Source organism: Canis aureus, chromosome 1, assembly GCF_053574225.1.
Source record: "Canis aureus isolate CA01 chromosome 1, VMU_Caureus_v.1.0, whole genome shotgun sequence".
NCBI lineage: Eukaryota > Metazoa > Chordata > Mammalia > Carnivora > Canidae > Canis > Canis aureus.
In genome coordinates, this window is record NC_135611.1 from 70,201,542 (window position 1) to 70,229,436 (window position 27,895).

General features: G+C 37.2%; 2 protein-coding genes across 5 annotated transcripts in view; one reads left to right on the forward strand and one right to left on the reverse strand.

Moving 5' to 3' along the window:
- Positions 1 to 308: 308 nt before the first annotated feature.
- On the forward strand, positions 309 to 27,762 carry LOC144317171 (uncharacterized). Its single transcript, XM_077903167.1, is given in 9 exon segments — positions 309 to 503; positions 2,723 to 2,781; positions 7,563 to 7,689; positions 7,942 to 8,037; positions 24,006 to 24,440; positions 24,443 to 25,619; positions 25,621 to 26,066; positions 26,069 to 26,554; positions 26,557 to 27,762. Coding segments are annotated over 8 exon segments (3,159 nt in total). The 5' UTR covers positions 309 to 503; positions 2,723 to 2,766; the 3' UTR covers positions 26,934 to 27,762.
- The window catches only part of LOC144317184 (uncharacterized), a 265,145-nt gene continuing 248,180 nt past the window's right edge, over positions 10,931 to 27,895 (reverse strand). For 2 of the 4 annotated variants that reach the window (XM_077903211.1, XM_077903200.1), the window contains one exon: positions 10,931 to 11,357. In XM_077903211.1, the coding sequence (XP_077759337.1) occupies positions 11,159 to 11,357 (199 nt within the window). In that variant the 3' untranslated portion in view covers positions 10,931 to 11,158. The remainder of the gene's footprint in view (positions 11,358 to 27,895) is intronic. The other 2 variants (XR_013383124.1, XR_013383122.1) reach the window with 1 other exon arrangement.

Sequence of the window (27,895 nt, forward strand, 5' to 3'; positions counted from 1 at the left end):
CACACTAGCCAAAGTAATGGTAATTCTCCTTTGTATTTATAATATCTAGTCTATAATCGTCTCTCCAATTGTAGTCTCTTGCAGCTGTTGTGTTTTTCCAACTAGGATCCAATCGAGAGCCACGCTTCGCAATATGTTGTCCTGTCATAGAGTTCAAGCCTAATCTACACTATCTAGGGATTCGACTAAAGTCTCCAAGGGTCAGGTCCCACTGTCACGTCCCAACTCGCAGAGGAGGAAAGGCCTCTAAAATTACTTCCTGCGGTCTCAAAGTTTTATGGGAAATGTAGTCTTAAATGTCAAGAGCCTACCGCGCAGCCTCTGGGAACGGTGTTCCGGGCGCTTTCAGCGCAGCGCAGTCAGCCTCGCCCCTTGTGACCATCTTCTCTGGTCGAAAAGGACCGGACTTCGCCTTCTTTGGGTCTCTGCGGGAGCAGAGGCCTCCCACTGGGCTGAGAGCACTGGGGTCACGGCTCCGGGAGGCCCGGGGCCTTCCAGGTCGGGTAGGTTTGTGTGGGGCGTCTGAGAGCGGCAGGTCCTGGGACTTCCAGTAATTGGTGTGTAAGTTGCTATCACAAGACCCTTTGTTTCCTTTGGTATTTCATTTAAGCCTCACAATTGCCCTTATAAATATGCCATTTTAAAAGGTGAAAGGAATTTACTGGAAGCCAAATGATATACCCCCGGGTACAAGATAGTAGGTGGGAGAGGTTGGATGTAAATACAAGTACGGGTTTAGTCCCTCTATACGTTGCTCTTCCAATATCTTTCTGCCCCAAACCAAGAGTTGCAACCTTTGAGCTTTTAGCAGAATAGCCTGTCCCCAAATTTGCAGAGATATGATTGTGAAGTGAATATGGACAGAGTCTTACAATGTGGTAAATATATCCTGGGATTTGTGGATTCTTTTAAGAGCCCCTGAGACTCTTGAGCCTTCCTGCAGCATCTAAGGTATTTCCATCCTCAAAGGCACAGTCTGATAATCTAATGCAGTGCTGGCCAATAGAAAATGGAAACTAAATGTAATTTAAAATTTTTCACTAGCAACAATAAAAAGAGATGAAATTAATAAACCTGATGTGTTTAACTCAGTATATCCAAATTGTTATTTTGATTTGTGGCACTAGCCACACACACTTCAGGTGTAGTAGTTGCATGCAGCTGATGGCCACGTTATCGGATAGTTCATTTGTAGTAGTTGATTCCAAAGTCAGGTATAGAGTGTTAAGTGGAGGTTTCAAATACATCAAATTTGTTTTTGTTTCTCAGCCCCAGATCCCAGCCCCTTTGTAGTAAAGTAACTCTTTTTTTTTTTAAGATTTTAAATCTTTAGATTTTATTAAAATCTTATTAAAGATTTTATTTATTCATAGAGACAGAGAGAGGCAGAGACATGGGCAGAGGGAGAAGCAGGCTCCATACAGGACACCCAACCTGGGACTTGATCCTGGGTCTCCAGGATCACACCCCAGGCTGCAGGAGGCAGGCGCTAAACCGCTGTGCCACCGGGGCTACCCTGTAGTAAAGTAACTCTTAAGACTGGAAAAAGAGAGCCCTAGGAACAACTGTCACTTAGAAGAACAGCTGTCCTGACAGGTTCCTCACTGGAGCTTCAGAGCAGAAGCAGAAGTTTCAAGCACGGGTCCTGATTCCCTCCACCAGAAGCAATTCTTGATCTCTGTATAGCATGAATTAGATTTGGTGATAGCATCACGCGCAGAAGCCATCACAGATGCGTGACAGTGGGCACTGGACTAGCTTGCAGAAGGTGGTAACCTGAGATTGAGAGGGATAGGTGACTGTCAGACTGTACAGGAAAAGGCACTTCACTGGATGGCTGGTAAGGACTTGATGCCCAGGGAAGGTTTAACGAGCCAGAACTGACGAAATGCTAAATAGCACCCAGTTTCTTCATTCTCCCTTCTTTCCAGATTATGAGCTGCCTTCATAGCATACTCATCACCACATGTGGCATCTAGAGTTATGCTGGTACTCCCTTTTTCCTGAGTGTAGGGAATGACAAAAGGATAGTGGAAAAAAGGTTTTCTATATTAGACACTTTTGGAAGCTCAAAATATTGGGCCTGAAATGAATGATTTTTGTAAAGACACCCAGGCAGAATCAAGAACTTAAGCACAGTGCTGTTTATTTACACAGGTCAGTACTATAAGCATCTTACTAAAAAATTTGTTTTAGAATTTGCAACCAATTTAGAAAACAAAGTTAGAAAAAATATTTCTTGCATAAAGCATCCCATCTTTATTTTGGAGTTCTCTGGGGAAGCTCTAATTCAAGGTGTAAAGACAATACAAATTTGATTAACAATCCCATCTAAATAGGTTTTTAAAGTATTAGTTTAAGTGAAGGTGCAAAATTTTACCTTTGTATACCTGAATTTGTTTAACCACTATCCTCTTGTTTTATTTTGTGTTTTTTGTTGTTCCTACTTAGAAGGGGACAGAAATTGTTAATTCATTGACTTCTGAGTTTCACAGCAGTGAAAATGATGCAAGGTTAAATCCACATAATCATATCGGAGATGCACATGTTCAGGTCCTACCTCTGTGTGGTCCTTCCTGTTCCTCTTAAAAATGTCAAAAGGACATTCTTCTATAGGGAAACCTTTCTTTCCAGCTGGTGTTATGAGATTTTTAGGTAAATGAAAATAGTTGTAAGGCAGACCAGGTTTCTGCTGACCCTATTTCTTGTTCCTCTTTCCCAGCTGAACCTTTTAATTTCTTTACATTCTTTGAGGAGCAGCAGAAAATGAACATAGTGCAGGTGAGTTCTTTTTTAATAACCTGTTTGTTTACGGTGGATTTTATCAGGACTTAAGTGTCCATTAACATGAAAAAGTAGAAATAGAAACAGATCAGATGCATTCAGAGATGGAAATACAGATGAGTAGCAGAGTAAAGGTGGCATATGGATATGCAGGTCCTCTTACATTACAAATTTACAAAATTGGAGCTCCAAATTTATTTCTGAGTTTTGGTAGCCTTGTCAGGGTGTCAAACAGTGCTGCTTTAAAGGTTGACATTAGTGAGAAGGTTAAGCAAACTGATACCACATGGAATGTTAAAACATTTATAGATTTTTAAAAATCTTCATTTTTCTAGTGGATGATTTATTTAACTTTTCAGTAGTTACTAAAGTAATATAGAACATGGTCTCTACTTGTTCTTCAATAAAAGTAGGAGACATAATGCTAAATGTGGACTTGGTCAATTCTGTTTTCCAGAAGCTCAAATACAGGGGTTGAATTTGACATTGTTCTAATGAATCAACTGAATATCCCTTAAAATTACTCTCCATAAATATTTTGAGTACCCATGATATTCAGGTTGCTCAGCAGACAGTTTAAAATTGTGTTTTCTTTCAAACATTTCAACCTGTTGTATTCACACTTCAAACCTCTACATGATGCTTTGGTTTCTCTCCCCACTTGCCTGTCATATCTAGTGACCAGAGACTTGATTATACTCAAATCTATTGGGTCTTGTCCAATCCTTTCCTTATCTGATTTTTCTGTAGCATTTGCTTCTACTTTTCACTCATTGTGGAAGGTTTCTTTGTTAATAATATCCATGACACCATCCATTGACTCCATCCTTCCAGGGCTTATTTCTTTATCTTCTTTCTCTTTCCTTTCATGTTCCTCATTTCCAGTTTAGGATGTTGGCCCTTTAATCTGCTCTATTATTCTTGGAATAGTTTCATTCTCTTTATTTTCTTTATAAGCTTTATTGAGATTCAATTCACGTACTATGCCTTTGACCCATTTAAAATGTAGAATTCAGTGATGTTTTAGTATACTTACAGATTTCTGCAAATATCACCACAGTCAATTTTAGAACATTTTCATCACCTTAAAAAGTAACTCCATATTTTATCCCCTCTCATCTACTCATTTCCCCAAACGCCAGGCAACCACTAATCTATTTTCTGTCTGTATAGATTTGCTAACCCGGTATTATTCCTGTATGGCAGTTCTGCCTATGGCAAATTTTGTTTTTGTTTATCTGGGAAGGTTTTAATTTTTTCTATTTTTGCTGAATATACAATTTTCTTGGTTGACAACTTTTTTCTTTCAGCACTTGTCATACATCATTTCACTGCTTTCTGTCCTCCATGGTTTCTGATTAGTAATCTGCTTTTAATACTGTTGTACGTGATGAATCACTTCTTTCTTGCTGCTTTCAGTATTGTCTCTTTGTCTTTATTTTTTGACAATTTGATTATCATGTGTCTAAGTGTGGATCTCTTACTCCAGATTTATCCTTATTGAAGTTTATTGAGCTTCTTGGATTTGTAGATTAATGTTTATCATGAAATTTGGAGAGTTCTTGGCCATTATTTCTTCAAATATTCTTTCAGACTTACTGATGCATATGTTGGTAAGCTTGATGCTATCCCATAGTTCATTTTTTATCATTTTTCTTTCTGTTTTTCACAGTATGTAATTTCAATGAGCATATTGTCCAGTCTGTTCATTCTTTCTTTTACCTGCTCAAATCTGCTAGAGAATCCCTCTGGTGAAATTTTGATTTAGTTATTGTATTTTTCAACTCTTGAGTTTCTATATAATTTCTATTTGTTGTTAAAATTTCTCTTTTTATTGATATTCTTTATTCAGTGAAATGTTTTTCTTTTCTTTTCCTTAAGTCTTTGGACATTGTTTTTACTAGGTATTTGACCATATTTAATATAGCTGATTTAAGGTCATTGTCTAGTAAGTTCAATGTCTGCTTCCTTAAGAGCAATTTCTGTTGATTATACCTTTTCTGTATATGGGCCTTCCTTTGTTTCTTTCCTTGTTTACTAATTTTTTGTTGTTGTTGAAAATAGGACATTTTAAATAAAAGAATGTGGCAATTATATAATTAGAATTTCTCTCCTCCATCGGGATCATTGTTGAAATTTATTTGTTCAGTGACTTTTTAAAAAATTCTGTAGAGCCTGTGTATCTTGTATCTGAGGCGGTTGAAGTGTCTACAGAAATTTCGTTAAATGCCTAAAACGAGTAGGTCTTCCAGTCTTTACTAAGGGGCTCTCTGCATGTCACAGAATTTTTCCAACAGTTAGATACCTTATAACTGCATTAGCCTAGACTTTTCTAATGCCATGCCTCTGGGGCACCTATAAGCGACAGCTCAGGGCCTTCTCACATTTTTCCTCAGTATGCTCACAGCCTTAAGCATATGCATAGCTCTTTGCAAGTATGAGGCCTCCTGGATTCTCAGGAATATATCAGAGCTTTTCAAAAACATTTATGGACATCTTATTATCCAGCTATTCCTTTCAAGCTTATTGGTTAAGCCATTGTTTGCCTCAGCTGTTATCTACCACTTTGGGTAGCCAATTAATTTAAAGAAATGCCTTCAGTTTTTGATGAATGACAAGTGAGGACAATATTTTACACACTGAGCTCTGAGTTAGCTCAAATAAAGGCATCCTTATAAGTAGAGTCTTTCAGGAAACCACCAAACAGGCCAAATAATGACAATTTTTTGTGAATGAGGCTTTGATGGATCTCTAGCCTACTTTTGGTGGTGTTGTGGTGGCCATGCTGCTGGTTATCAAACTATTTTGGACTTGGAAGGAGAGGGATGAGAACAGGGTAAGGTAAAAGGTCACATTCTTACTGTGATTCACCTGTTTTGTTTTTGTTTATTTTTTACAAATGTTTTGAAGATAGCCTTTGTTAATTTTTATAACTTTTGCCAGTTTTTTTTTAAAGGATTTTATTTATTTATTGAGAGAGCAAGAGAGAGCATGAGTGAGAGGAAGGGGCAGGAGAGAAACAGAGGGAGAATTTCATGTAGACTCTGTGCTGAGTGTGGAGGCTGACGGGTTCAATCCCACAATCCTGAGATCATTACGCGAGCTGAAATCAAGAGTTGGACATTTAACCAACTGAGCTACCCAGGTGCCCTAATTTTTGCTAGTTTTTGCATAGTTTTTATGAAGGAGAGAATTTGCTTGGATCCTTTACTTCACTATTTTGTCACTTGTTAGCTTATATTTTTTAATCCAAGTGATTTTATTAAGTCAGATATTAAAGAGATTGGCAAAAATGAAAGTAGTGCCACTTTTTTCCCTATTTTTTTTTTTTTTTTTTTAGTTTTGGAGAATATAATTAAATTTTCCCTTTTTTTTAGATCAAAATTTTTAAGAGATATTCCTGTTATTTATTTGTTTTAGTTACCAGCTGCTACTACTACTGAGTTTCACATGCAGGAGGTACTCACTTAGTAATACTGAAGACACGAATGAACAAATAATTGGATACATAACACTGGGGGGAGAAAAAAATTCTTTCTGTCCTATGATCTCTTAGTCTTCCCTTTCATTTCTACTTTTAATTATTATAAGAACATTTAACATGCGATCTACCCTCAGCACATTTTTAGGTGGAACTTAATAATTTTGCATAACTAAAACTAAATACCTGTTGAATAGCAACTCCGATTCCTCCCCAGCCCCTTTGAAGTCTTTTGTTATGGAAATTTTCCTTTTTCTCATTTTGCGAGATTCTACCATTTCCTGACTCTTACTACTTTTCAGAAAGCTTTTTCTTTGGCTTTTGTGGCCTATACTTTGTATGCCAGCCTCTTTAATATTCATGCTTCCCTAAATGCTATTTGGTGTTTTTCTTTTCTCAGTCCCATATAGGATGTATAGCATATAGCTCAAGTTGCTGTTTGCCTCTTATAATTTTAGTTAACCACCTAAATTGCTAGTAACTCCTAAGTGATCGTCTTCATCTTAGACTTCCTTTCTATATTCTAAAACCACATATATATTAATTTAAAGAATAGTTCCAGCTTTATGTTCACAGACTCTTTAGGAACAACATGAACAGGTCTGTCTCACTAAAACTTCTAACATTTCTTTTTCCTGTTGTTTCCTAAATGTCAGTGTTTGGCACTAGCCTTCCAGGAGCTGCTCGTACAGTTAGACTGGGTGGTTGTATAAGAAAGTAGTTATCAAATTGGTTGCCGCTTCTGCTCTGTGACTATATGCTTATCCTTATATTCATTGCTGTTACTTCTGTGTAAACAACATTCACTTATATTGGTCTCTGTGACTCCAAATCCTTGGTAAGTTGTTCTTTGCTCTTCATGAGCTCTAAATTTATATATCTTTATATCTGTATTTATACCTAAATTTAATCATGTAAGACATCTCTACAGCTTGCATGTACCTTCTTTGTCTCCCATTATTTACAATGATGATGTCTAAGGAGAGAATGAACATTTTAGAATTCTCTAGAATACCCACAGTAATCCCTCAGGATGAAGAGTAAGAGTTATAGGAAATCTCTTTACATTGAAATTTTTTGTCTTAAAAAATCTATAATTCATAAATAGATAAATGAATTGTAAGTTAAAAACCTTTTTAACTGAGTAACTCCACAGTTAAAGACAAAATTAGGTCAGAAATAGGCATCTTTGATAAGCATGTCTTTTAGAGCTTAAGAGTAAACAGGGAAAGTAGTAATTCTCAAAGATATTTTCTGAACATAATTCTGAATCTTTAAACAAAACATGTTGTTACAGGGATCCATGTCATTTGAAGATGTGATTGTGGTATTTACCCAGGATGAATGGCAGTATGTGAGCCCTGCACAAAGGACTCTGTACAGAGATGTGATGCTAGAGAACTATAGCCACCTCATCTCAGTGGGTAAGCATACCTTATTATGTGACTTACTCTAAATTAAATTTCCTTTTTTTAAAAGTTATCAAGACACATGGATTCTTTGTAGAGATTAGTGTAATACAGGCTTTTGAGTAAGAGGTCAAAGATACCTGAAGACTTGAGGAAACAGAAACAATGGAAAATTTCAAATGAGCACATTTATTTTGGTACTCATGCTGCTGTATCAAAAAGCCCATGGATCTGATCTATATATACTCTCAATTGTCATTTTTACAGGGTATTGTACTACCAAACCCAAGATGATCTTCAAGTTGGAGCAAGGAGAAGAGCCCTGGTCCTTAGGGGAAGAATTCCTAAACCAGAGGTACCTAGGTGGGTGAGCACTGATGGAAGGAAACACTTAGAGTAGTTAAACTTTTAGGGGAATACCTTTGAAAGTTTTGTTTGGTTCGTTGGTTCTTTTACCCCTTTAAATAGCTCTACTGAGGTACTATTTACATATCGTATAATCCACCAATGTAAAGGGTACAATTCAGTGCCTATTCATATAATCATAGATATGTGTAAACAACACCACAGTCCATTTTCATCATTTCAAAAAGAAACCTCATACTCTTAGGATGCCTGGGAGGCTCAGCAGTTGAGCATCTGCCTTCAGCTCAGGTCGTGATCCTGGGGCCCAGGATAAAGTCCCACATCAATCAATCAATCAATCAATAAATAAATAAAAATTAAAGTCCCACATCAGCTCCTTTTGGGGAGCCTGCTTCTCCCTCTGCCTGTGTCTCTGCCTCTCTCTCTCTCTTTCTCTCTCTCTCTCTCTCTCTCTGTCTCTCTCTCTGTATCGCTCATGAATAAATAAAATCTTAAAAAAAAAAAAAAAAGAAATCTCATACTCTAGCTATTCCTCCCTGGCCTTCTGTCCAAGCAATCACTAATCTACTTTTTGTCTAGATGTGACTATTGCAGACATTTCATGTACCATGCAGTCATACATTATGTGATTTTTTTTGATTGGTTTCTTTCACATAGAATTAAAAGGTTTATATGTACTTTATTGATCCTTCCTATGGCAAAATAATGTTTCATGGTATGTTTTTGCCACATTTGTTTGCCCATTCATTCAATTTACATTTGGGATTCTGCCTTTTGACTATTGAATAATCTGATAGAAACATTCATTTACAAGTTTTTCATAGATGTACATTTTTGAGGGGCAGTGAGGGGACATGATGCTTTTATTTCTCTTATTGAGTTATACTTGACAGTTAAATTGCTGGGTTGTGTGGTAACTGTTTCAGGAACTTCCAGACTATTTTCCACAGTGCCTGTACTATTTTTCATTCCTAATAATAGCATATGAGGGTTCTAATTTTTCCACATCTTCATCAACACTTGTTATTATCTGACTTTTTTATTCTAGCCATCCTAGTAGATGTGAAGTGGTATATTTCTGAAATTTTGATGTGTATTTCTGTACTAGTCATTTGGCCTGGCATAATAAATACCATAGCCTGGATGGCCTAAACAACAGAAATTTATTTCAGTTCTAGAAGCTGAAAGTCCAACATCCAGGTGCCAACATAATTAATTTCTGGTGAGGCTTCTTCCTGGCTTGCAGATGACTGCCTTCAGATTGTGTCCTCATATAGCCTTTCCCCTTTGCTTTCAGGGAGAGAGAGCTTTGATGTCTCTTCCTGTTATTATAAGGACACCTACCCCCTAAGAATTTGAGCTCTACCCTTATGACTTCACTTAGCCTTAATTATTTCCACAAAGGCCTTATCACCAAATACAGTTACTTAAGGATCAGAGCTTCAACGGTATGAATTTGAAGGGAGATATAATTCAGTCCCTAACAATTTACCTGATCACTGGTGATGTCAAGCATTTTTCCATGTGCTTATTGGTATTTGTGTAAACTAGTAAACAATTGCAGAAACTTCAAAAATTATAGTTTCAATATAGTTCTTAGAGCAAAGGAGTAAAATCATCCTAAGTGTTTACTGAAAGTTCTTATTGTAAAGCTTTCAGTCAGACAACATAACATGAAGATTGACATAATTTTTAGATCAGGCATATTTCCCAGTCACTAGTTGTAAATGATATGATCATATTGTTGGCTAAAGAAGATACCCTGAAATAAGTATCTTTGAAATATTGCAGTAAAAGAATAGTAAAGCTATTAAGTAAAAAAATGAAATAATTTAGGGTTTTGTGTTATTATTCAGGTTTAGGCAGTAAGTGAATTAACTTAGGGGTGCCTAGGTGGCTCAGTAAGTTAGGTGTCTGCCTTCAGCTCAGGTCATGATCTCAGAGTCCTGGGGTTAAACTCTGTATTGGGCTCTCTAATCAGTGGGGAGTCTGCTGCTCCCTCTGCCCCACACTCCACTTGTGTTCTTTCACTCCCTCTCTCTCAAATAAATACATAAAATTTTTAAAATAAATAGATAAATAAATAAATTCATTAACTTAAAAGAAGACCCTCTGATCAAGAGCACAGGTCAAAGTAAACCCTTAAGCATTTGAGTAACTGCACCAAGCAATATCATACCAGCTATCATAAAACACAAAATAATGGGGTTCTAAGAATTTAAAACTCACCAGGATTAGGAGATAATGGTGTACCTCATCTGATTAGAGATACTATGAACATTAAATAAGTATGTCTATATGGGATATAAATGATATTTATATTAAAGTCAACCAGGGGTGCCTGGATGGCTCAATAGGTTAAGCATCTGCCTCTGGTTCGGGTCATGATCTTGGGGTCCTGGGATCCAGTCTCATGACAGGCTCCCTGCTCAGTGGGGAATGTGCCTCTCCCTCTGTCTGCCCCTTCCCCATGCTTGTTCTTTCCCTGGCTCTCTCAAAGAAATAAAATCTTAAAAAAAAAAAAAGTGAATCATATATTTGTATGTGTATCCTAAAATCAAAGAAGCCTTTGACATTCCCATAGATTAATCATGATAGTGAAAATACAATATTACTGTAGAAAGAAAACCTCAATAAATCCAATAAATTAGAATCCCATTAGTAATATTCTCAACATAATTTGATAAATATAGAAGTTAATGAGATAAAAAAAACTCTTAACATGGATATTTAAAAAATTATCTTTTTTTAAAATAAATTTATTTTTTATTGGTGTTCAATTTGTCAACATACAGAATAACACCCAGTGCTCATCCCGTCAAGTGCCCACCTCAGTGCCCGTCACCCAGTCACCCCCACCCCCCACCCACCTCCCCTTCCACCACCCCTAGTTCGTTTCCCAGAGTTAGGAGTCTCTCATGTTCTGTCTCCCTTTCTGATATTTCCCACTTATTTTTTCTCCTTTCCCCTTTATTCCCTTTCACTATTTTTTATATTCCCCAAATGAATGAGACCATATAATGTTTGTCTTTCTCTGATTGACTTATTTCACTCAGCATAATACCCTCCAGTTCCATCCACGTCGAAGCAAATGATGGGTATTTGTCGTTTCTAATGACTAATATTCCATTGTATACATAAACCACATCTTCTTTATCCATTCATCTTTCGATGGACACCAACGCTCCTTCCACAGTTTGGCTGCTATGTGGACATTGCTGCTAGAAACATCGGGGTGCAGGTGTCCCGGCATTTCATTGCATCTATATCTTTGGGGTAAATCCCCAGCATTGCAATTGCTGGGTCGTAGGGCAGATCTATTTAAAAAAAAAAATTTAAAAAACGATATCAAACCCAAAATTGCATGACATATACAAAATAATTGTGCATATTATAAACCTTAGGATATAGCTAAATTAATGAACAGGTAAATTGGTAGTCCTAGTAATAAATTAAGCAAGAACAATAGCAGGTATACTAACACGCAGAATTTAAAAGTGAAATTAAAAATTAATAACCTAGAAGACTGAGAAATTATAGAATGTTTCTTAGAAGAGAGTAAAATGAATGAATTTTAGCTAACCCTAACAAAGACAAAAGAAAAGAAGCACTCATATAATAAATTCAATATTATAAACATCTAATGCAATATTCAAAGTAAATCTCGTTCATAGGAAGGTTGTGGTAGGATTGGCCCCATCACATATGTAAAGCTCTGAGAGTTGTGTGGAACTGGAAGTAGAATAGTTTAATAAATTAGTGAAACAGAAAAGAAAACTCAAGAAAAAAGTATATGCTTCATAGATAATTGGTCTTTGACAGATGGCACTATCCCTGTAGAACAGTGGGGAGAAAGAATCCCAGAGTAACCTTATGAAATGAAAAATGAGATTCAGGTGGCTTAAAGGCCTGATTTCTTTTTAAAGCAAAACTAGAAATATTCTTTTTTTTTTTTTTTTTTAAGATTTTATTTATTTGAGAGAGAGAGTGAGCAGTGGCAGGGGGAGCAGAGAGAGAGGGAGAAGCTCAGACTCCCTGTTGAGCAAGGAGCCCCATATGGGGCCTATTCTAGGATCATGACCTGAGCCGAAGGCAGACACTTAACAGACTGAACCACCCAGAGGCCCTAAAACTAGAAATATTCTATATTATAATAATGAAAATGTGTTCATGACTCTGCTTAGGAAAGGGATTAATAAGATATAAAAAGTATTAACCAGGGGAAAGTTGCAGTAAATATATCCTATTTTACTCTGCCTGCTAAGTACAGCTGAATATGTATGTGTGTGTGTGTGTGGTGTATGTGTGTGTATCTATACATGTATATGTATACATGGAAATCTGTGTATATATCTGTGTGTATATATATGTGTATATATACATGTATATCTGTGTATATATCTATGTGTATATATGTATGTATATATACATATATGTATACATGTATATATACCTACGTATCTATATATGTGTATATATACCTATATATCTATGTGTGTATATATGTGTATATATATGAGTATCTGTATATATATGTATGTGTATCTATATATATGTATATCTGCATGTATATGTGTGTGTGTATGTGTGTATATGTATATCTGTGTAAATATGTCTATATACGTGTGTATACCTATGTATAGGTGTATATGTGTATATATCTATATATCTTTATCTGTGTGTATATATCTGTATGTATGTATATGTGTGCATATATGTGTATATCTGTATATATCTATATACATATGTATATATACTTATATATGTGTGTTTATGTATATCTGTTTGTGTATATATATGTATATAGGTATGTCTGTGTATATATATATCTAAATACGTGTGTGTGTATATATCTACAAATATATGATATATACACATAGAACAAATGTAGTATTCTGAAAGATTTTATAAAACAAGGTGAGCTAGGAACATTGGCACATAATTAAATACAGGACGTTTAGTGTTAGGGAAAGGCTGGTGGGGACCCTGATATCTCAACCCCCACATCATTAATGTGACAGCCTACTCCTCTACCTCCCAAAGGTGTCAGTGGAGGGTTAGTGGTGAGCATGGACTTCTGTCCACATTTGGCAATAGTGAAACTGCATTCTACTTCTTTTGTTGGCATGGTTTCAGAGGAGGTTGGCTAAAATTGAATATTCAACTCTTTGATTTTCTCTTAAGGATCTTATATTTGTTCTGTCTAGAAATATCCAAACTCAAAGTAAAGACAGATTTATTCATGTTTTCTTCTAGAAATTTTTAAATTTCATATTTTATGTTTTGTAATTCATTTGGTGTTAGTTTTCATAGACAGGATATGTGTCAAGTTTAAATTTTTAAAAATGAGAATACAGTTATTCTAGTGCCATTTATCGAAAAGATTATCCTTTCCCTACTGACTAGCATTTCCCTTGTTCTGAAAAAATGGATAAATGTATATTTTGTATATGGTACATAAGTTTATGCGTATATGATTGTACTTATATTCTGTACATTTAAGACTATTTCTGTGGTATCTCTTTTTTTATTTATTCATCTTCATATCCTTATGCCAGTACCACATTGTTACTATTCTAGATTCTTTTTTTTTTTTATATAGATTATTTATTTATTTGTTCATGAGAGACACAGAAAGAGAGAGAGAAGCAGAGACACAGGCAGAGGGAGAAGCAGTCTCCATGCAGGGAGCCTGACGTGGGACTCGATCCTGGGCGCTAAACCACTGAGCCACACCCAGGGATCACCACCATTCTAGATTCTTAATTAGGTCTTGAAATCAGGTAATGTAAGTCCACCAAATTTCTTCTGTATATATTTTAAAACAAGCATTTAAAAAATTTTTTTTATTTATTCATGAGAGACACAGAGAGAGGCAGAGACAGAGGAAGAGGGAAAGGCAGGCTCCCCAAAGGGAGCCCAATGCAGGACTTGATCCCAGGACCCCAGAATCATAGCATGAGCTAAAGGCAGACGCTCAACCACTGAGCCACCCAGGTTCCCCTAAAACAAGCTTTTTGATATTTACAAAAAGCATGCCAGTTTTTCAATTGGGCATGTATTGAATTTATAAATCACAGAGGTTTAACATCTTAAAAAGATTGGAGTCTTCCAATCCATAAAGGACATATACATCAATTAAGTGGGACAATTAGAGAGGGAGACGAACTATGAGAGACTCCTGACTCTGGGAAACAAAAGGTTGTGGAATGGGAGGTGGGTGGGGTGGGTAATTGGGTGACAGGCACTGAGGAGGGCACTTGATGGGATGAGCACTGGGTGTTATACTGTATGTTGGCAACTTGAATTTAAATTAAAAAAATAAAGACCATTGCTTTACAACCACAAAAATATACCTCCTTTTACTTATGATTTCTTTGATCAGTAGTTTTCAGCATACAGATACCAAGTATTTTTGTTTTTTGTTTTCAGCATCATGGTAAATTATATTCTTTGTTTGACTTAAAAATCTAATAGTAATTGTTTGTGTATGATTGGCTTTAGTATTGGCTTTGTAGTTTTCCCTTGCTGAAAATACTAAGGAACTTTTCTGAAGATGTTTCTGTGGTTCTCAATGTATATTTTGTATCTTTTATTTCTGTTCTTGCCATATTGCTATTGGTTAGAACTTCCAGTACAGTCTGGAATAGAGGCACTGACGGTAGACATTCTTGACTTTTTCTGATCTTAGGGTTTAAGTATTCTCTCTCTTAAGTACAGTGTTAGTTCTAGGCTGTTTATAGATTCCCTTTACAATAGGTTAATGGATCCATTCTGAATTTTGTGAAGTAGTATTTGTCTTAAATTATGTGATTGTATGGTTTTAATTCAATAAATGATTAATATGATGGATAACATTGAGTTTTAAATATCACAACAGTGTGTATTCTTGGGATGAATCCCCCTTGATCTAATATATCATTTCTTTTTATATATTGCATTGTTCTTTTTGATGCTATTTTTTTGAGGATATTTACATTTCTATCATGGGAGATACTGGTCTGCAGAGATTTTTTTTTTTTTTTTTGCCTTTTTTTTTTAAACTGAAATTCGATTTGCCAACATATAGTATAACACCCAGTGCTCATCCCATCAAGTGCCCTCCTAACTGCCTATCACCCAGTCCCCCTATGCCCCTGGTCACCTCCCCTTCCACTACCCCTTGTTTGTTTCAGAGTTAAGAGCTTCTCATGGTTTGTCTCCCTCTATAATTTTTCCCAATCATTTTCTCTCCTTTCCTCTATAATATTTTCACTACTTTTTATATTCCCTGTATAAGTGAAACCATATAATGATTGTCCTTCTCCAATTGACTTACTTCACTCAGCATAGTACCCTCCAGTTCCATCCACATCGAAGCATATGGGGGGTATTCATCGTTTCTAATGGCTGAGTAATATTCCATTGTCTATATTGACCACATCTTCTCTATCCATCCATCTGGTAAAGGACACCATAGCTCTTTCCACAATTTGGCTATTATAGATATTGCTGCTGTGAACATTGGGGTCAGGTGTCCCAGCATTTCGCTACAATTGTATCTTTGGGGTAAATCCCTAACAGTGCAATTGCTGGGTAGTAGGGTAGCTCTATTTTTAACTCTTTGAGGAACCTCCACACAGTTTTCCAAGAGTGGCTGCACCAGTTCACATTCCCACCAACAGTGCAAGAGGGTCCCCCTTTCTCCACATCCTTTCCAACATCTGTTATTTCTTGTCTCGTTAATTTTCACCATTCTCATTGGTGTGAGATGGTATCTCATTGTTGTTTTGATATGTGTTTCGCTGATGGCAAGGGATGTGGAGCATTTTTTCATGTGCTTGTTGGCCATGTGTATGTCTTCTTTGGTAAATTCCTGTTCTAGTCCTTTGCCCATTTGATGATTGGATTGTTTGTTTCTTGGGTGTCGAGTTTAATAAGCTCTTTATAGATCTTGGATATAGCCCTTTATCTGATGTGTCATTTGCAAATATCTACTCCCATTCTGTAGGTTGTCTTTTAGTTTTGTTGACTGTTTCTTTTGCTGTGCAGAAGCTTTTTATCTTGATTAAGTCCCAATAGTTCATTTTTGCTTTTGTTTCCCTTGCCTTCATAGATGTATCTTGCAAGAAGTTGCTGTAGCCAAGTTCAAAAAGGGTGTTGCCTATGTTCTCCTCTAGGATTTTGATGGACATTTAGATCTTTCATCCATTTTGAGGTTATCTTTGGGTCTGAGGTAAGAGAATGGTCTAGTTTCATTCTTCTGCATGTGGCTGTCCAATTTTCCCAGCACCACGTATTGAAGAGACTGTACTTTTTCCAGGGGATATTCGTTCCTGCTTTGTCGAATATTAGTTGACCATAGAGTTGAGGGCCCATTTCTGGGTCCTCTATTCTGTTCCATTGATCTGTGGGTCTGTTTTTGTGCCACTACCAAACTGTCTTGATGAACGCAGCTTTGTAATACAAAAAATCTGGCATTGTGATGCCCCTGGCTCTGGTTTTCTTTTTCAGTATTTCCCTGGCTATTCGTGGTCTTTTCTGATTCCACACAAATCTTAAGATGTTCCAACTATCTGAAGGGGACAGACAACTTAAGTTGGACAACTTAAGTTCTTGCAACTATCTGAAGAAAGTCCATGGAATTTTGATAGGGATTGCATTGAATGTGTAAATTGCCCTGGTAGCATAGACATGTTCGCAATATTAATTCTTCCATCGATGAGCATGGAATGTTTTTCCATCTTTCTGTCTTCCTCAATTTCTTTTTTTTTTTTAAAGATTTAATTTATTTATTCATGAGAGACATAGAGAGAGAGAGGAGGGAGCCCGATGTGGGACTCAATCCCGGGTCTCCAGGATCACACCCTGGGCTGAATGTGGTGATAAACTGCTGAGCCACCCGGGCTGCCCCTCAATTCCTTTCAGAAATATTCTGTAGTTTTTAGGGTATAAATCCTTTACCTCTTTGGTTATGTTTATTTGTAGGTATCTTATGCTTTTTAATGCAATTGTTAATGGGATTGATTCCTTAATTCTCTTTCTTCAGTCTCTTTGTTAGTGTACAGAAATGCCACTTATACCTGTGCATTGATTTGTATCCTGACACATTGCCAAATTGCTGTATGAGTTCTAGCAATCTTGGGGTGGAGTCTTTGCATTTTCTATATACAATATCATATCATCTGTGAAGAGGGAGAGATGGACTTCTTTGCCAATTTGAATGTGTTTTATTTCTTTTTGTTGTCTGATTGCTGAGGCTAGGACTTCTAGTAGTATGTTGAATAACAGTGGTGAGAGTAAACATCCCTGTTGTGTTCCTGATCTTAGGGGAAAGGCTTTCAGTTTTACACCATTGAGAATGGTATTACCTGTGGGCTTTTCATAGATGGCTTTTAAAATGCTGAGGAATGTACCCTCTATACCTACACTCTGAAGAGTTTTGATCAGGAATGGATGCTATATTTTGCCAAATGCTTTCTCTGCATCTACTGAGAGGATTATGTGGTTCTTGTTTTTTCTCTTGTTGATGTGATCTATAATGTTGATTCTTTTATGAGGGTTGAACCAACCTTGCATCCCGGGGATAAATCCTACTTGGTCATAGTGAATGATCCTCTTAATGTATTGTTGGATCCTATAGCTAATATCTTGTTGAGAATTTTTGTATCTGTGTTCATCAGGGATATTGGTCTATAATTCTCCTTTTTGGTGGGGTCTTTGTTTGGTTTTGGAATCAAGGTAATGCTGGCCTCATAAAACAAGTTTGGAAGTATTCCCTCCCTTTCTATCCTTCAGAACAACTTTAGTAGAATAGGTGTTATTTCTTCTTTAAACATTTGATAGAATTATCCTGAGAAGCCACCTGGCCCTGGACTTTTGTGTCGTGATGACTGCTTCAGTTTCCTCGCTGTTTATTAGCCTGTTCAGGTTTTCTGTTTCTTCCTGTTCCAGTTTTGGTAATTTGTGCATTTCCAGAAATGCATCCATTTCTTGTAGATTGCTCAATTTGTTGGCATATAGCTGCTCATAATACATTTTTAAATTAGTTTGTGTTTTCTTGGTATTGGTTGTGATCTCTCCTGTTTCATGCATGATTTTATTAATTTTAGTCTTTTTTCTTTTTAATAAAGCTGGCTAGGGGTTTATCTATCTTATGAATTCTTTCAAAAAACCAACTCCTGGTTCTGTTGATCTGTACAGTTCTTGTGGTCTCTATGTCATTGAGTTCTGCTTGAATCTTTATTATCTCCCTTTTTCTGCTTCCTGTAGGTTTTACTTGCTGTTCTTTCTCCAGTTTTTTTAGGTGTGAGGTTAGCTTTGGGTATTTGAGTTTTTTCCAGTTTTTTGAGGGAGGTTTGTATTGCTGTGTATTTCCCTCCTAGGACTGCTTTTCCTGTATCCAAAAGGTTTTGAATGCTTATATCTTCATTGTCATTGGTTTCTATGACTCTTTTTAATTCTTCTCTAATTTCCTGGTTGACCTATTCATCTTTTAGTAGGATGGTCTTTAACCTCCATTGTTTGAGTTTCTTCCAAATTTCTTCTTGGGATTGAATTCTGGTGTCAAATCATTGTGGTCTGAAAATATATAGGGGTTAATCCTAATCTTTTGGTATCAGTTGAGACCTGATTTGTGATCCAGTATGTGGTCTATTCTAGAGAAAGTTCCATGTGCACTTGAGAAGAATGTGTATTCAGTTGCATTTGGATGGAAAGTTCTGTGAAATCCATCTGGTCCAGTGTATCATTTAAAGCCCTTGTTTCTTTGGTGATGTTGTGCTTAGAATATCTGTCATTTGCAGAAAGTGCTGTGTTGAAACCTCCTTCTATTAGTGTATTATTACTATGTATCTCTTTACTTAGGTTATTAATTGCTTGATATACTTGGCAGCTCCCACATTAGGGACATAAATATTCATGATTGTTAGGTCTTCTTGTTGGATAGATCTTCTAAGTATGATATATTGCCCCTTTTCATCCTTACTACAGTCTTTGGGATAAACCTTAATTTATCTGATATGAGAATGGCTACCACAGCTTCCTTTTGAGGTCCATTTGAATAGTAAATCGTTTTCCACTCCTTCATTTTCAGGCTATAGGTGTCCTTGGGTATAAAATGAGTCTCTTGTAGACAGCAAATAGATCAGTCTTGCTTTTTTATCCAGCCCGAAACCCTGTGTCTTTTGATGGAATCATTTAGCCCATTCACGTTCACAGTTACTATTGAAAACTATGAATTTTGTGTCGTCATAATACCTATTCAGTCCCTGTTTTATTTCTTGGGTTCCCTCTTTCTTTTACAGAGTCCCCCTTAATATTTCTTGCAGAGCTGGTTTGGTGGTCACATATTCTTTCAGTTTCTGCTTATCTTGGAAGCTCATTATCTCTTCTTCCATTCTGAATGATAGCCTTGTTGGATAAAGTATTCTTGGCTGTGTGTTCTTTCTATTTAGTACCCTGACTATATCCTGCCAACCTTTTCTGGCCTGCCAGGTCTCTGTGGAGAGGTCTGCTGTTAATCTGATACTTCTCCCCATATAAGTTAATCTCTTTTCTCTCGCTGCCTTAAAGATTTTCTGTTTATCTTCGGGATTTGCAAGTGTCACTGTTAAATGTCGAGATTTGAACAGTTTTTATTGATTTTGGGGGCAACCTATGTACCTCCTGGATCTGAATGCCTGTTTCCCTCCCCAAATTAGGGAAGTTCTCAGCTATGATTTGTTCAGATATACTTTGTAGCCCACTCTCCCTCTCAGACTCTTCTGGAATCCCAATTGTATGTAGATTCTTCCTTCTGAGGCTATCATTTATTTCCCTTAACCTTTCCTCATGGTCTCTTCATTGTTTTTCTCTTTTTTCCTCAGCTTCCTTTCTTACCATCAACTTGTTTTCTATGTTACTCACACTTTCTTCCACCTCATTAACCCTAGTCATTAGGACATCCACTTTGGATTGTATCTCATTTCATTTGCTTTTAATTTTGCCCTTCTTAGAACTCCGTTCTGCAGTAACAAAGCCTCTAGAGTCTTTTATGCTTTTTTCCAGAGCCAACAGTAGCTTTATAATTGTGCTTCTGAATTGGCTTTCTGACATCGAATTGAAATCCTTATTCTGTAACTTTGTGACAGAGAGTATTGTTTCTGATTCTTTGTTTTGTGGTGATTTTTTCCTTCTAGTCACTTTGTTCAGTGCAGAGTGGCTGTATGAGCAGGCTGTGTCAAAAATATCAACCACAACCTAAGTAAATTCCACCCTAGATGACTCTAACAAGGTCGGAGACCAGAAAATGAAAAAGAAGATCTGAACAAAATTAAACAAAAGGACACTCATGTGAAAAACAAATTTTAAAACGAAGTAATAAAAAATAAAAAAGGCAAAAAGCCCCAAAGGAGAAGAAAAAAGAAAAAGAAAAGAGGAAAAAGAGAAAAAAGAAAATCAAGGGCTGTACTACGGGGGAATGGCGGTGGTGAAGAAGTGGCAGTGGAGATAGAATGTAGTCTACCTGAGGTATCCTAGAGGGTGATTCTCTTGGTTCTGAGTATATTTTGTTCCTTATGTTAGAAGATGCTCAGTCCCAAATTTATATAAACCAGCAATACTTGTATAGAAAGCTCCAACATTAACCACCAAAACATAAACGAGTAAAAAGAGGGGGGCAAAATGGGAATCAAGGGAGAATATAATCTTATAGAATGAACCCAGCACGGTATTCCATTTGGTTCTAGGTGCATGCTGGTCATGTTTTAGAAGGTATTAACTTCTACCATTGTAGAAGAAAATGAGGCAGAGAACAATAAACACAAAACAAAAACCCGTATTTCATATATCTCCCCAAATTAAATTGCATATGTTGAAGGGAATCCAGAAGTGAAAAATGTATCTAAGACAGTTTTCACATTGTAGAAATGTGAAAGTCAAAAAGGAAGAAACTACAATTTAGAGCTGGTACAATATTGTGGCTAAGATGGGAAAAGAGAAAAAATATTGGAAATGTTTAGTGTGATATAAAATCGAGTTGTAATGGAAAAAGGAAAAAAAAAATAATTAAAAAAAGTGGTGGTGAACCCTCCAGTTCTATATACTATTTTCCTTCTGTTTCTCCTTCATTCTTGGAGCTTCCCAGGGCTGCTTGGTCAAGAACTCTTACTCTGTTATTCCAGCTGATCTTCTGGTGGAGGGGCCTGCTGTGCTGATTCTCAGTTGTGTGTGCCTGGAGGGAGCTGCCCTGCCCCCTGCCAGGTGCCAGGCTCAGTGGGAGCTGTTTACCCCGAGAGGCCTCTGTTCCCTGGCATCCCTGCCTCTCTCAGGCACACGGTGAAACAAGGAGGAACAACAATTCTGTTGTGGCCAGATCTCTAGTCTGGAGTTAGCTCCCTGCTACTAACTAATGCAGCCTCCGAGTCTGCACTGATGTAGATGCTCCTGGGCCCCTCCCCCCCCCCCCACCCCGGTGTGAGTGCACTAATCTGCACAGCTTGAGGGCGCTCAGCGGCAGGAGCTTCCTCCTGTCCCAGGGAGAACACAGGATCGTGGGCTTTGTCTGTTTTGGCACCCTGGGATCCAGGGTCTTGTGCTGCTTGAACTGCGCTCCTGTGGACCGACCGCCTCTCTTGGTGGCAACGGGACACAGCCATGTCTGTCCAGAGCCGGCCTGCCTAACCGACTGGCTTTTCCCAAATGCCCTTTACAGATATCGGACCAGAGTTTGTGCTGAGCATTCCCTCAGGCACACTTCCTCTAACTGTGACTCTAGGAATCTTGAGGCTTTACTGTCCCTCCTGAGGTTCTGCCCGATTTCCCTGCTAAGCACTTTTCCGTCCGGGAAAACTCCAGTGCAGATTTTTGAAGTTTCCACTTCTCCAGCTCTGGGCTTTCCTGTCCCAGAGGCTCTCACTTTAGCCCAGCTCCTCACGGGGCCCCTCCCCCACATTATTCTTTTTTATTTACTTATTTTTTGCCACCTTCCTACCTTGCTAGAAGCGAAAACCCTTTTCTCTGTAGCATTCCAGCCATTCTCTCTAAATCTCAGGTCAAATTCGTAGGCGTTCAGGATGTTCTAAAGGTAAGCTGGTGAGACCAGGTGGTTGAGGACTCCTACTCTTCCGCCATCTTTAGTCTGTAGAGATATTGATCTTGTATTTTCTAGAAGAGGTGATGTAAATTTGATTTTCTTTTTTTCTTTCTCTTTCTTTCTTTCTTTCTTTCTTTCTTTTCTTTCTTTCTTTCTAGATATTGATCTTGTATTTTCTAGAAGAGGTGATGTAAATTCTATTTTCTTTCTCTTTCTTTCTTTCTTTCTTTCTTTCTTTCTTTCTTTCTTTCTTTCTTTCTTTCTTTTTCTTTCTTTCTTTGAAGATTTTATTTTATTTATTCATGAGAGACACAGAGAGAGGGAGGCAGAGACACAAGCAGAGGGAGAAGCAGGCTCCATGCAGGGAACCTGATGTGGGACTCGATCCTGGGACTCCAGGATCATGATCCAAGCTGAAGTCAGATACTTAACCATTGAGCCACCCAAGCATCCCCATCTCACAAATTTCTATATATTCTAAACATTTTGGGGATCCCTGGGTGGCGCAGCGGTTTGGCACCTGCCTTTGGCTCAGGATGCGATCCTGGAGACCCGGGATCGAATCCAACATCGGGCTCCCGGTGCATGGAGCCTGCTTCTCCCTCTGCCTGTCTCTCTCTCTCTCTCTCTCTCTCTGTGACTATCATAAATAAATAAAAATTTAAAAAAAACTACATTATATTCTAAATATTTTTTGTTTTCATTCAATTCTAAATATCTGATTTTCCTATGAAATTTTCTCTTTGTCCAATGGGTTAATTATATTAATTTACAAATAGGTTGTGTTTTTCCATTAACTTTGTGTTATTGATTTCTGGGATAATTTTGATGGCCTGAGATTACACTTTATATGATTTCTGTTCTTTTACATTTGTGAAGATTTTTCTTGCAGTATAGAATGCCGTCTTCCATGATGAATGTTTCATGTGCATTTGAGAATAATATAAATTAAACTGATTTTTTAAATGTATTGCATTCTTGGGTTTTGAGAGCATCGTTATTCCAGATGCTTTCTATTCGTTCTAGCTATGGTATTGTAGTATTCCTGCCTCTTTTCCCTTCTTTCCATCCCCTACCTGCTGTGTTGCCATAAATACCCTAAGACAACAGATTTATTGCTTTTGCTATTGCAGATTCCATAGAGTAGGTAGGAATGTAGTTCCAGGAAGAATTTTGGTAGTGATTGCTGTTACCATCCCTGAATGTCCTATAAATAGAACTTTCTTAGGATTCTTCATGATCTTTCAAGTGAGCTTTTAGTTTTGGCTCATAGAAATTTTGTAAGAGTGTCCAGTCCATAAAGGACCTGTCACAGTGGAACTTTCATTCCCTGCTAAACCTGGCTGAACCACAGGGGAATGTTCCATTTTTGTTTAGCTTGAGCAGGGTGGATATTGTCAAAAATATTTTCTGTTCTGTTAGATCACCTTTGTTTCATTTCAGCCATTTGGCAATCAAGAACACACTTTTCTTGTAGCTCTTTTTGTGTATATTGTTGACTTTGGATTGTAGGTTTTTACGACACTCTAGTACCCCACATGAGATATCTGGGAAACAGAACAGCCTTGGAATCCTCTGCTACATCATTTTTTGAGTCCCAAAGTTTACTTTCCATTTTGTAGCATCTTACTTATTTACTATAGATATATTGATTTTCCAGGGATTTGTTAATTGTAAGCAGGAGAACTTGGGAAGAAAGGAGCTACTCAATTTTGGCCATACTACCTGTTTTCTTTAAACAACGTGGATGAGAAAAAAAAAGAGAGTATACCTTTTTCCCTATGTGTGTGTATTATTGAACTTTGGAAATGTGACTTGTAACAGAATACAATATGTAACAAACATACGGCTATAAGTTCCTCTCCATAAGGAATATAAAAGGTAAAGATGTTTTCAATTTTTCTCATTTTAGGATATTTTAGTGTTGATATTCACATTGAGGGGAACCAAAGAAAAGAAGAGAAACCTCTGTGGCAAGTAATACTCACTGATAACAAAACATTGAATAAAGGGCAGAAAGTTTTAGGAAAACCATTTAATCTGGACATAACTCCAAATTCTTCTGAAAAACTGCCCTGTAGATCTGACTCATGTAGAATGAATTTGCCAGTTGTTTCTGAATTAATTATTTGTGATCGAAACTATTCGAGAAAGAAGGCTGATTGCATGAATGTATGCGCAAAGTTGCAGTTTGATATGAAGCATGAGAAAACGCATGTTGGAGAGAAGTCTTATGGGTATAATAAAAACATGAAAGCTTTCAGTTATAGGAAAGATCAGAAACTTCAGTCCCTGGAGAAATCTTTTGAATATGATGAATTTGGGTAAGTTTTATATGATAAGACTGTGTTATAGGAGGGGAATCCTATAAGGATGATGAATTTAGGAAAAACTGTGATAAAGCAACTTTATTTAAGTATGTGAGAACTGCCGTAAGAGAGTAATGCTTTGATCTGAATAAATGTGGGAAATCCTGTGACAGAACCACCACTGTGAAATACAGTAAGGTTCACATGGCTGTGACACACTCAGAATGTGATGAAAATGAGAATAACTTCAGCAGGATCTTATCTCTTACTCAATCTCAGAGAACTGTTAAAGAACAGGGTGCTTTTGCAAGCAATAAATGTGACGAAAGTTTGAGCCAGAGCTCAACCTGTGTAGTACGAAAAAAGACACAAACTAGAGAAGAATTTTGTACAAATAATAGATGTATAAATGCTTTCTACCAGAAATTAGACCTTATAGTATGTTCGAGAACTCACACAGAAGCAGAACTCTACCAGTGTGGTAAATATGGGAGGTCCTCCCATCAAAATTCAGCCCTCAGTGTACATGAGCAAAGTGAAACTGGAGAGAAGTCATTTGAATGTCATGAATGCAGGAAATCCTTTTACCAGAAAGCAGAACTCATTCATTATCAGAGGAACCATTCGGGAGAGAAACCTGAGGAATGTGGAGAATCTTTTTGTTCAAATTCACACCTTATTCATTATCCAGGAACTGATATGACAGTTGGTCTCTATAAATGTAATAAATATGGAAAAACTTTCTGTCAGAAGTCAAACCTCTGTGAAAATCTAACAATTCACACAAAGGAGAAATCTTATGAAAACAGTGGATGTGGGAAATCTTACAAGTCTGCTCTCATAGTACACCAAAGAACACACACAGTAATGAAACCCTGTCAAAGTAATGTATATGGGAAAACATTCTTCAAGATGGTAAATCTAAAAGAACATCAGAGAATTCACACAGGGGAGAAATACTACAAATGTATTTTTTTTTTTTTTTTTTACTACAAATGTATTGAATGTTGGAAAACTTTCTCTAAGATATCACATTTCAGAACACATCAGAGAATTCATACAGGTGAAAAACCCTACAAGTGTTTTAAATGTGGGAAAACTTTCTCTCACAAGACACACCTTAGTGCACACCAGAGAATTCATATGGGGGAGAAACCCTATAAATGTAATGGATGTGGGAAAACTTTTGCTGATAATTCAAACCTCAGAGCACATCAAAATTCACACAGGGGAGAAACCCTATGAGTGTAATGAATGTGGGAGGTCTTTTGCCCATCTATCTGTTCTCAAAGCACATCAGAAAATTCATACAAATGAGAAACCCTATGAGTGTAATGACTGTGGGAGATCTTTTGTGCATAATTCAGCCCTTAGAGCACATCAGAGAATGCACACCGGAGAGAAACCCTATGAATGTAGTGACTGTAAAAAAGCGTTTGCCCATAATTCAGCTCTCAGAGTACATCAGAGAATTCATACAGGGGAGAAACCATATGAGTGTAATGAATGTGCAAAAATGTTTGCCCATAATTCAGCACTCAGAGCACATCAAAAAATTCACACAGGGGAGAAACTCTATGAATGTAATGAATGTGGAAAGACTTTTTCACAGAATACACATTTCAGAACACATCAGAGAATTCACACAGGTGAGAAACCTTATAAATTGGTGAGTGTGGGAAAACCTTCTCTCAGAAATCATACCTTAGTGGACATGAAAGAATTCACAAAGGGAAAAAACCTTATAAATGTAATGAATGTGGGAAAACTTTTGTCTGTAAGGCAGCCCTCATAGTCCATCAAAGAATTCACACAGGAGAAAAACCCTATGAATGTAGTGAATGTGGGAAAACTTTCTCCCAAAGGACACATCTCTGTGCACATCAGAGAATTCACACAGGGGAGAAACCTTATGAATGCAAGGAATGTGGGAAAGCATTTGCTGATAACTCAGCCCTCAGGGCACATCAGAGAATTCACACAGGAGAGAAACCCTATGAGTGTAATGAATGTGGGAAAACTTTCTCCAAGGCATCACACCTCCAGGAGCATCTGAGGACTCAAACAGGGGAGAAACCCTATGAATGTAATGAATGTGGGAAAACTTTCTCCCAGAAATCCTATGTTACTGCACATCAGAGAATTCATACAGGGAGAAACCCTATGAATGTAATATATGCGGGAAACCTTTTGCCCATAATTCAACCCTCAGAGTACATCAGAGAACTCACACAGGCATAAAATCCTATGAATGTAATGAATGTGGGAAGAGTTTCTCCCAGAAGTCACATCTAAGTGCACACCAGAGAATTCATACAGGGGAGAAACCCTATGAGTGTAATGAATGTGGGAAAGCTTTTGCACAAAATTCAACTCTCAGAGTACACCAGAGAATTCACACAGGAGAGAAACCCTATGAATGTAATGAATGCAGGAAAACTTTTGTTCGTAAGGCAGCTCTTAGAGTACATCATACCAGAATCCACACCAGAGAGGAAAGCCTTGATTGTGGTGAATTTGGGAAGTCCTAAAGGGACTCCTACCTTAATTGATAGCACACAGTAAAAAAGCTCATATCACATAGATTGGCAGATTTTTTCACTTAAATATTTCCTCTTCCAGTGATTTCCTAGTCTGTTATTCATTTAAGTGATACTGGTCATGGAATATGCCGCTGTTACATTTAAGCTAAGTTTAGCCTTTAAAAATCACCTTACATTCTTTCTGTCCTATGTTATGTTGGAATAGAGGGATTTCTAGCACCTAGACTTGGGTGCTCTGTATTAAGCATGTTAGAGCATAAGCTGAAATATGAATAACTGGGTGAAACAATTCTCTAACAGATCTTCATGGGTTGGCTTTTAAAAATGTACTGTTGAGCTCTTAAAGATTTTGTTCTGTCGGTTAAATGCACATAGCTTAGTTAACTCTGTTGCAGTGGGACAAAACCCTATGAATATAATGTCAGAAGACCTATAAAATTCAGCCTGTCACTGTGCATCAGAGACTTCACATGAGGAAGAAAACAGTCAATATCCTCACTGATCAGAAGTCTTCATTAGAAACTAGAGTAATCTCAGGGAAAAAAACACAAAAGCCTTTGCTACATATTAATCATCAAATAAGGGCAGCCCTGGTGGCTTAGTGGTTTAGCGCCACCTTCAGCCCAGGGCGTGATCCTGGAGACTCAGGATCGAGTCCCATGTCAGGCTCCCTGCATGGAGCCTGCTTCTCCGTCTGCCTGTGTCTCTGCCTCTCTCTCTGTCTCTAAAAAATAAATTAAAAAAAAAACTTAAAATCATCAAATAAGATTTGACCAAAGTCTTATATTTTAATAAATCGTATTTTTAAATATTGAAAGTTTGCTTCAGATAATTTTTTTACTGAGGAAACATATCAGTTTCAGAATTGAGGATAAAATCTTCACCTAGAATTTGTACCTAAATTTGTGGTTCATATGTAACATCAAGTTTTATAGAAAAAATACAGTAAA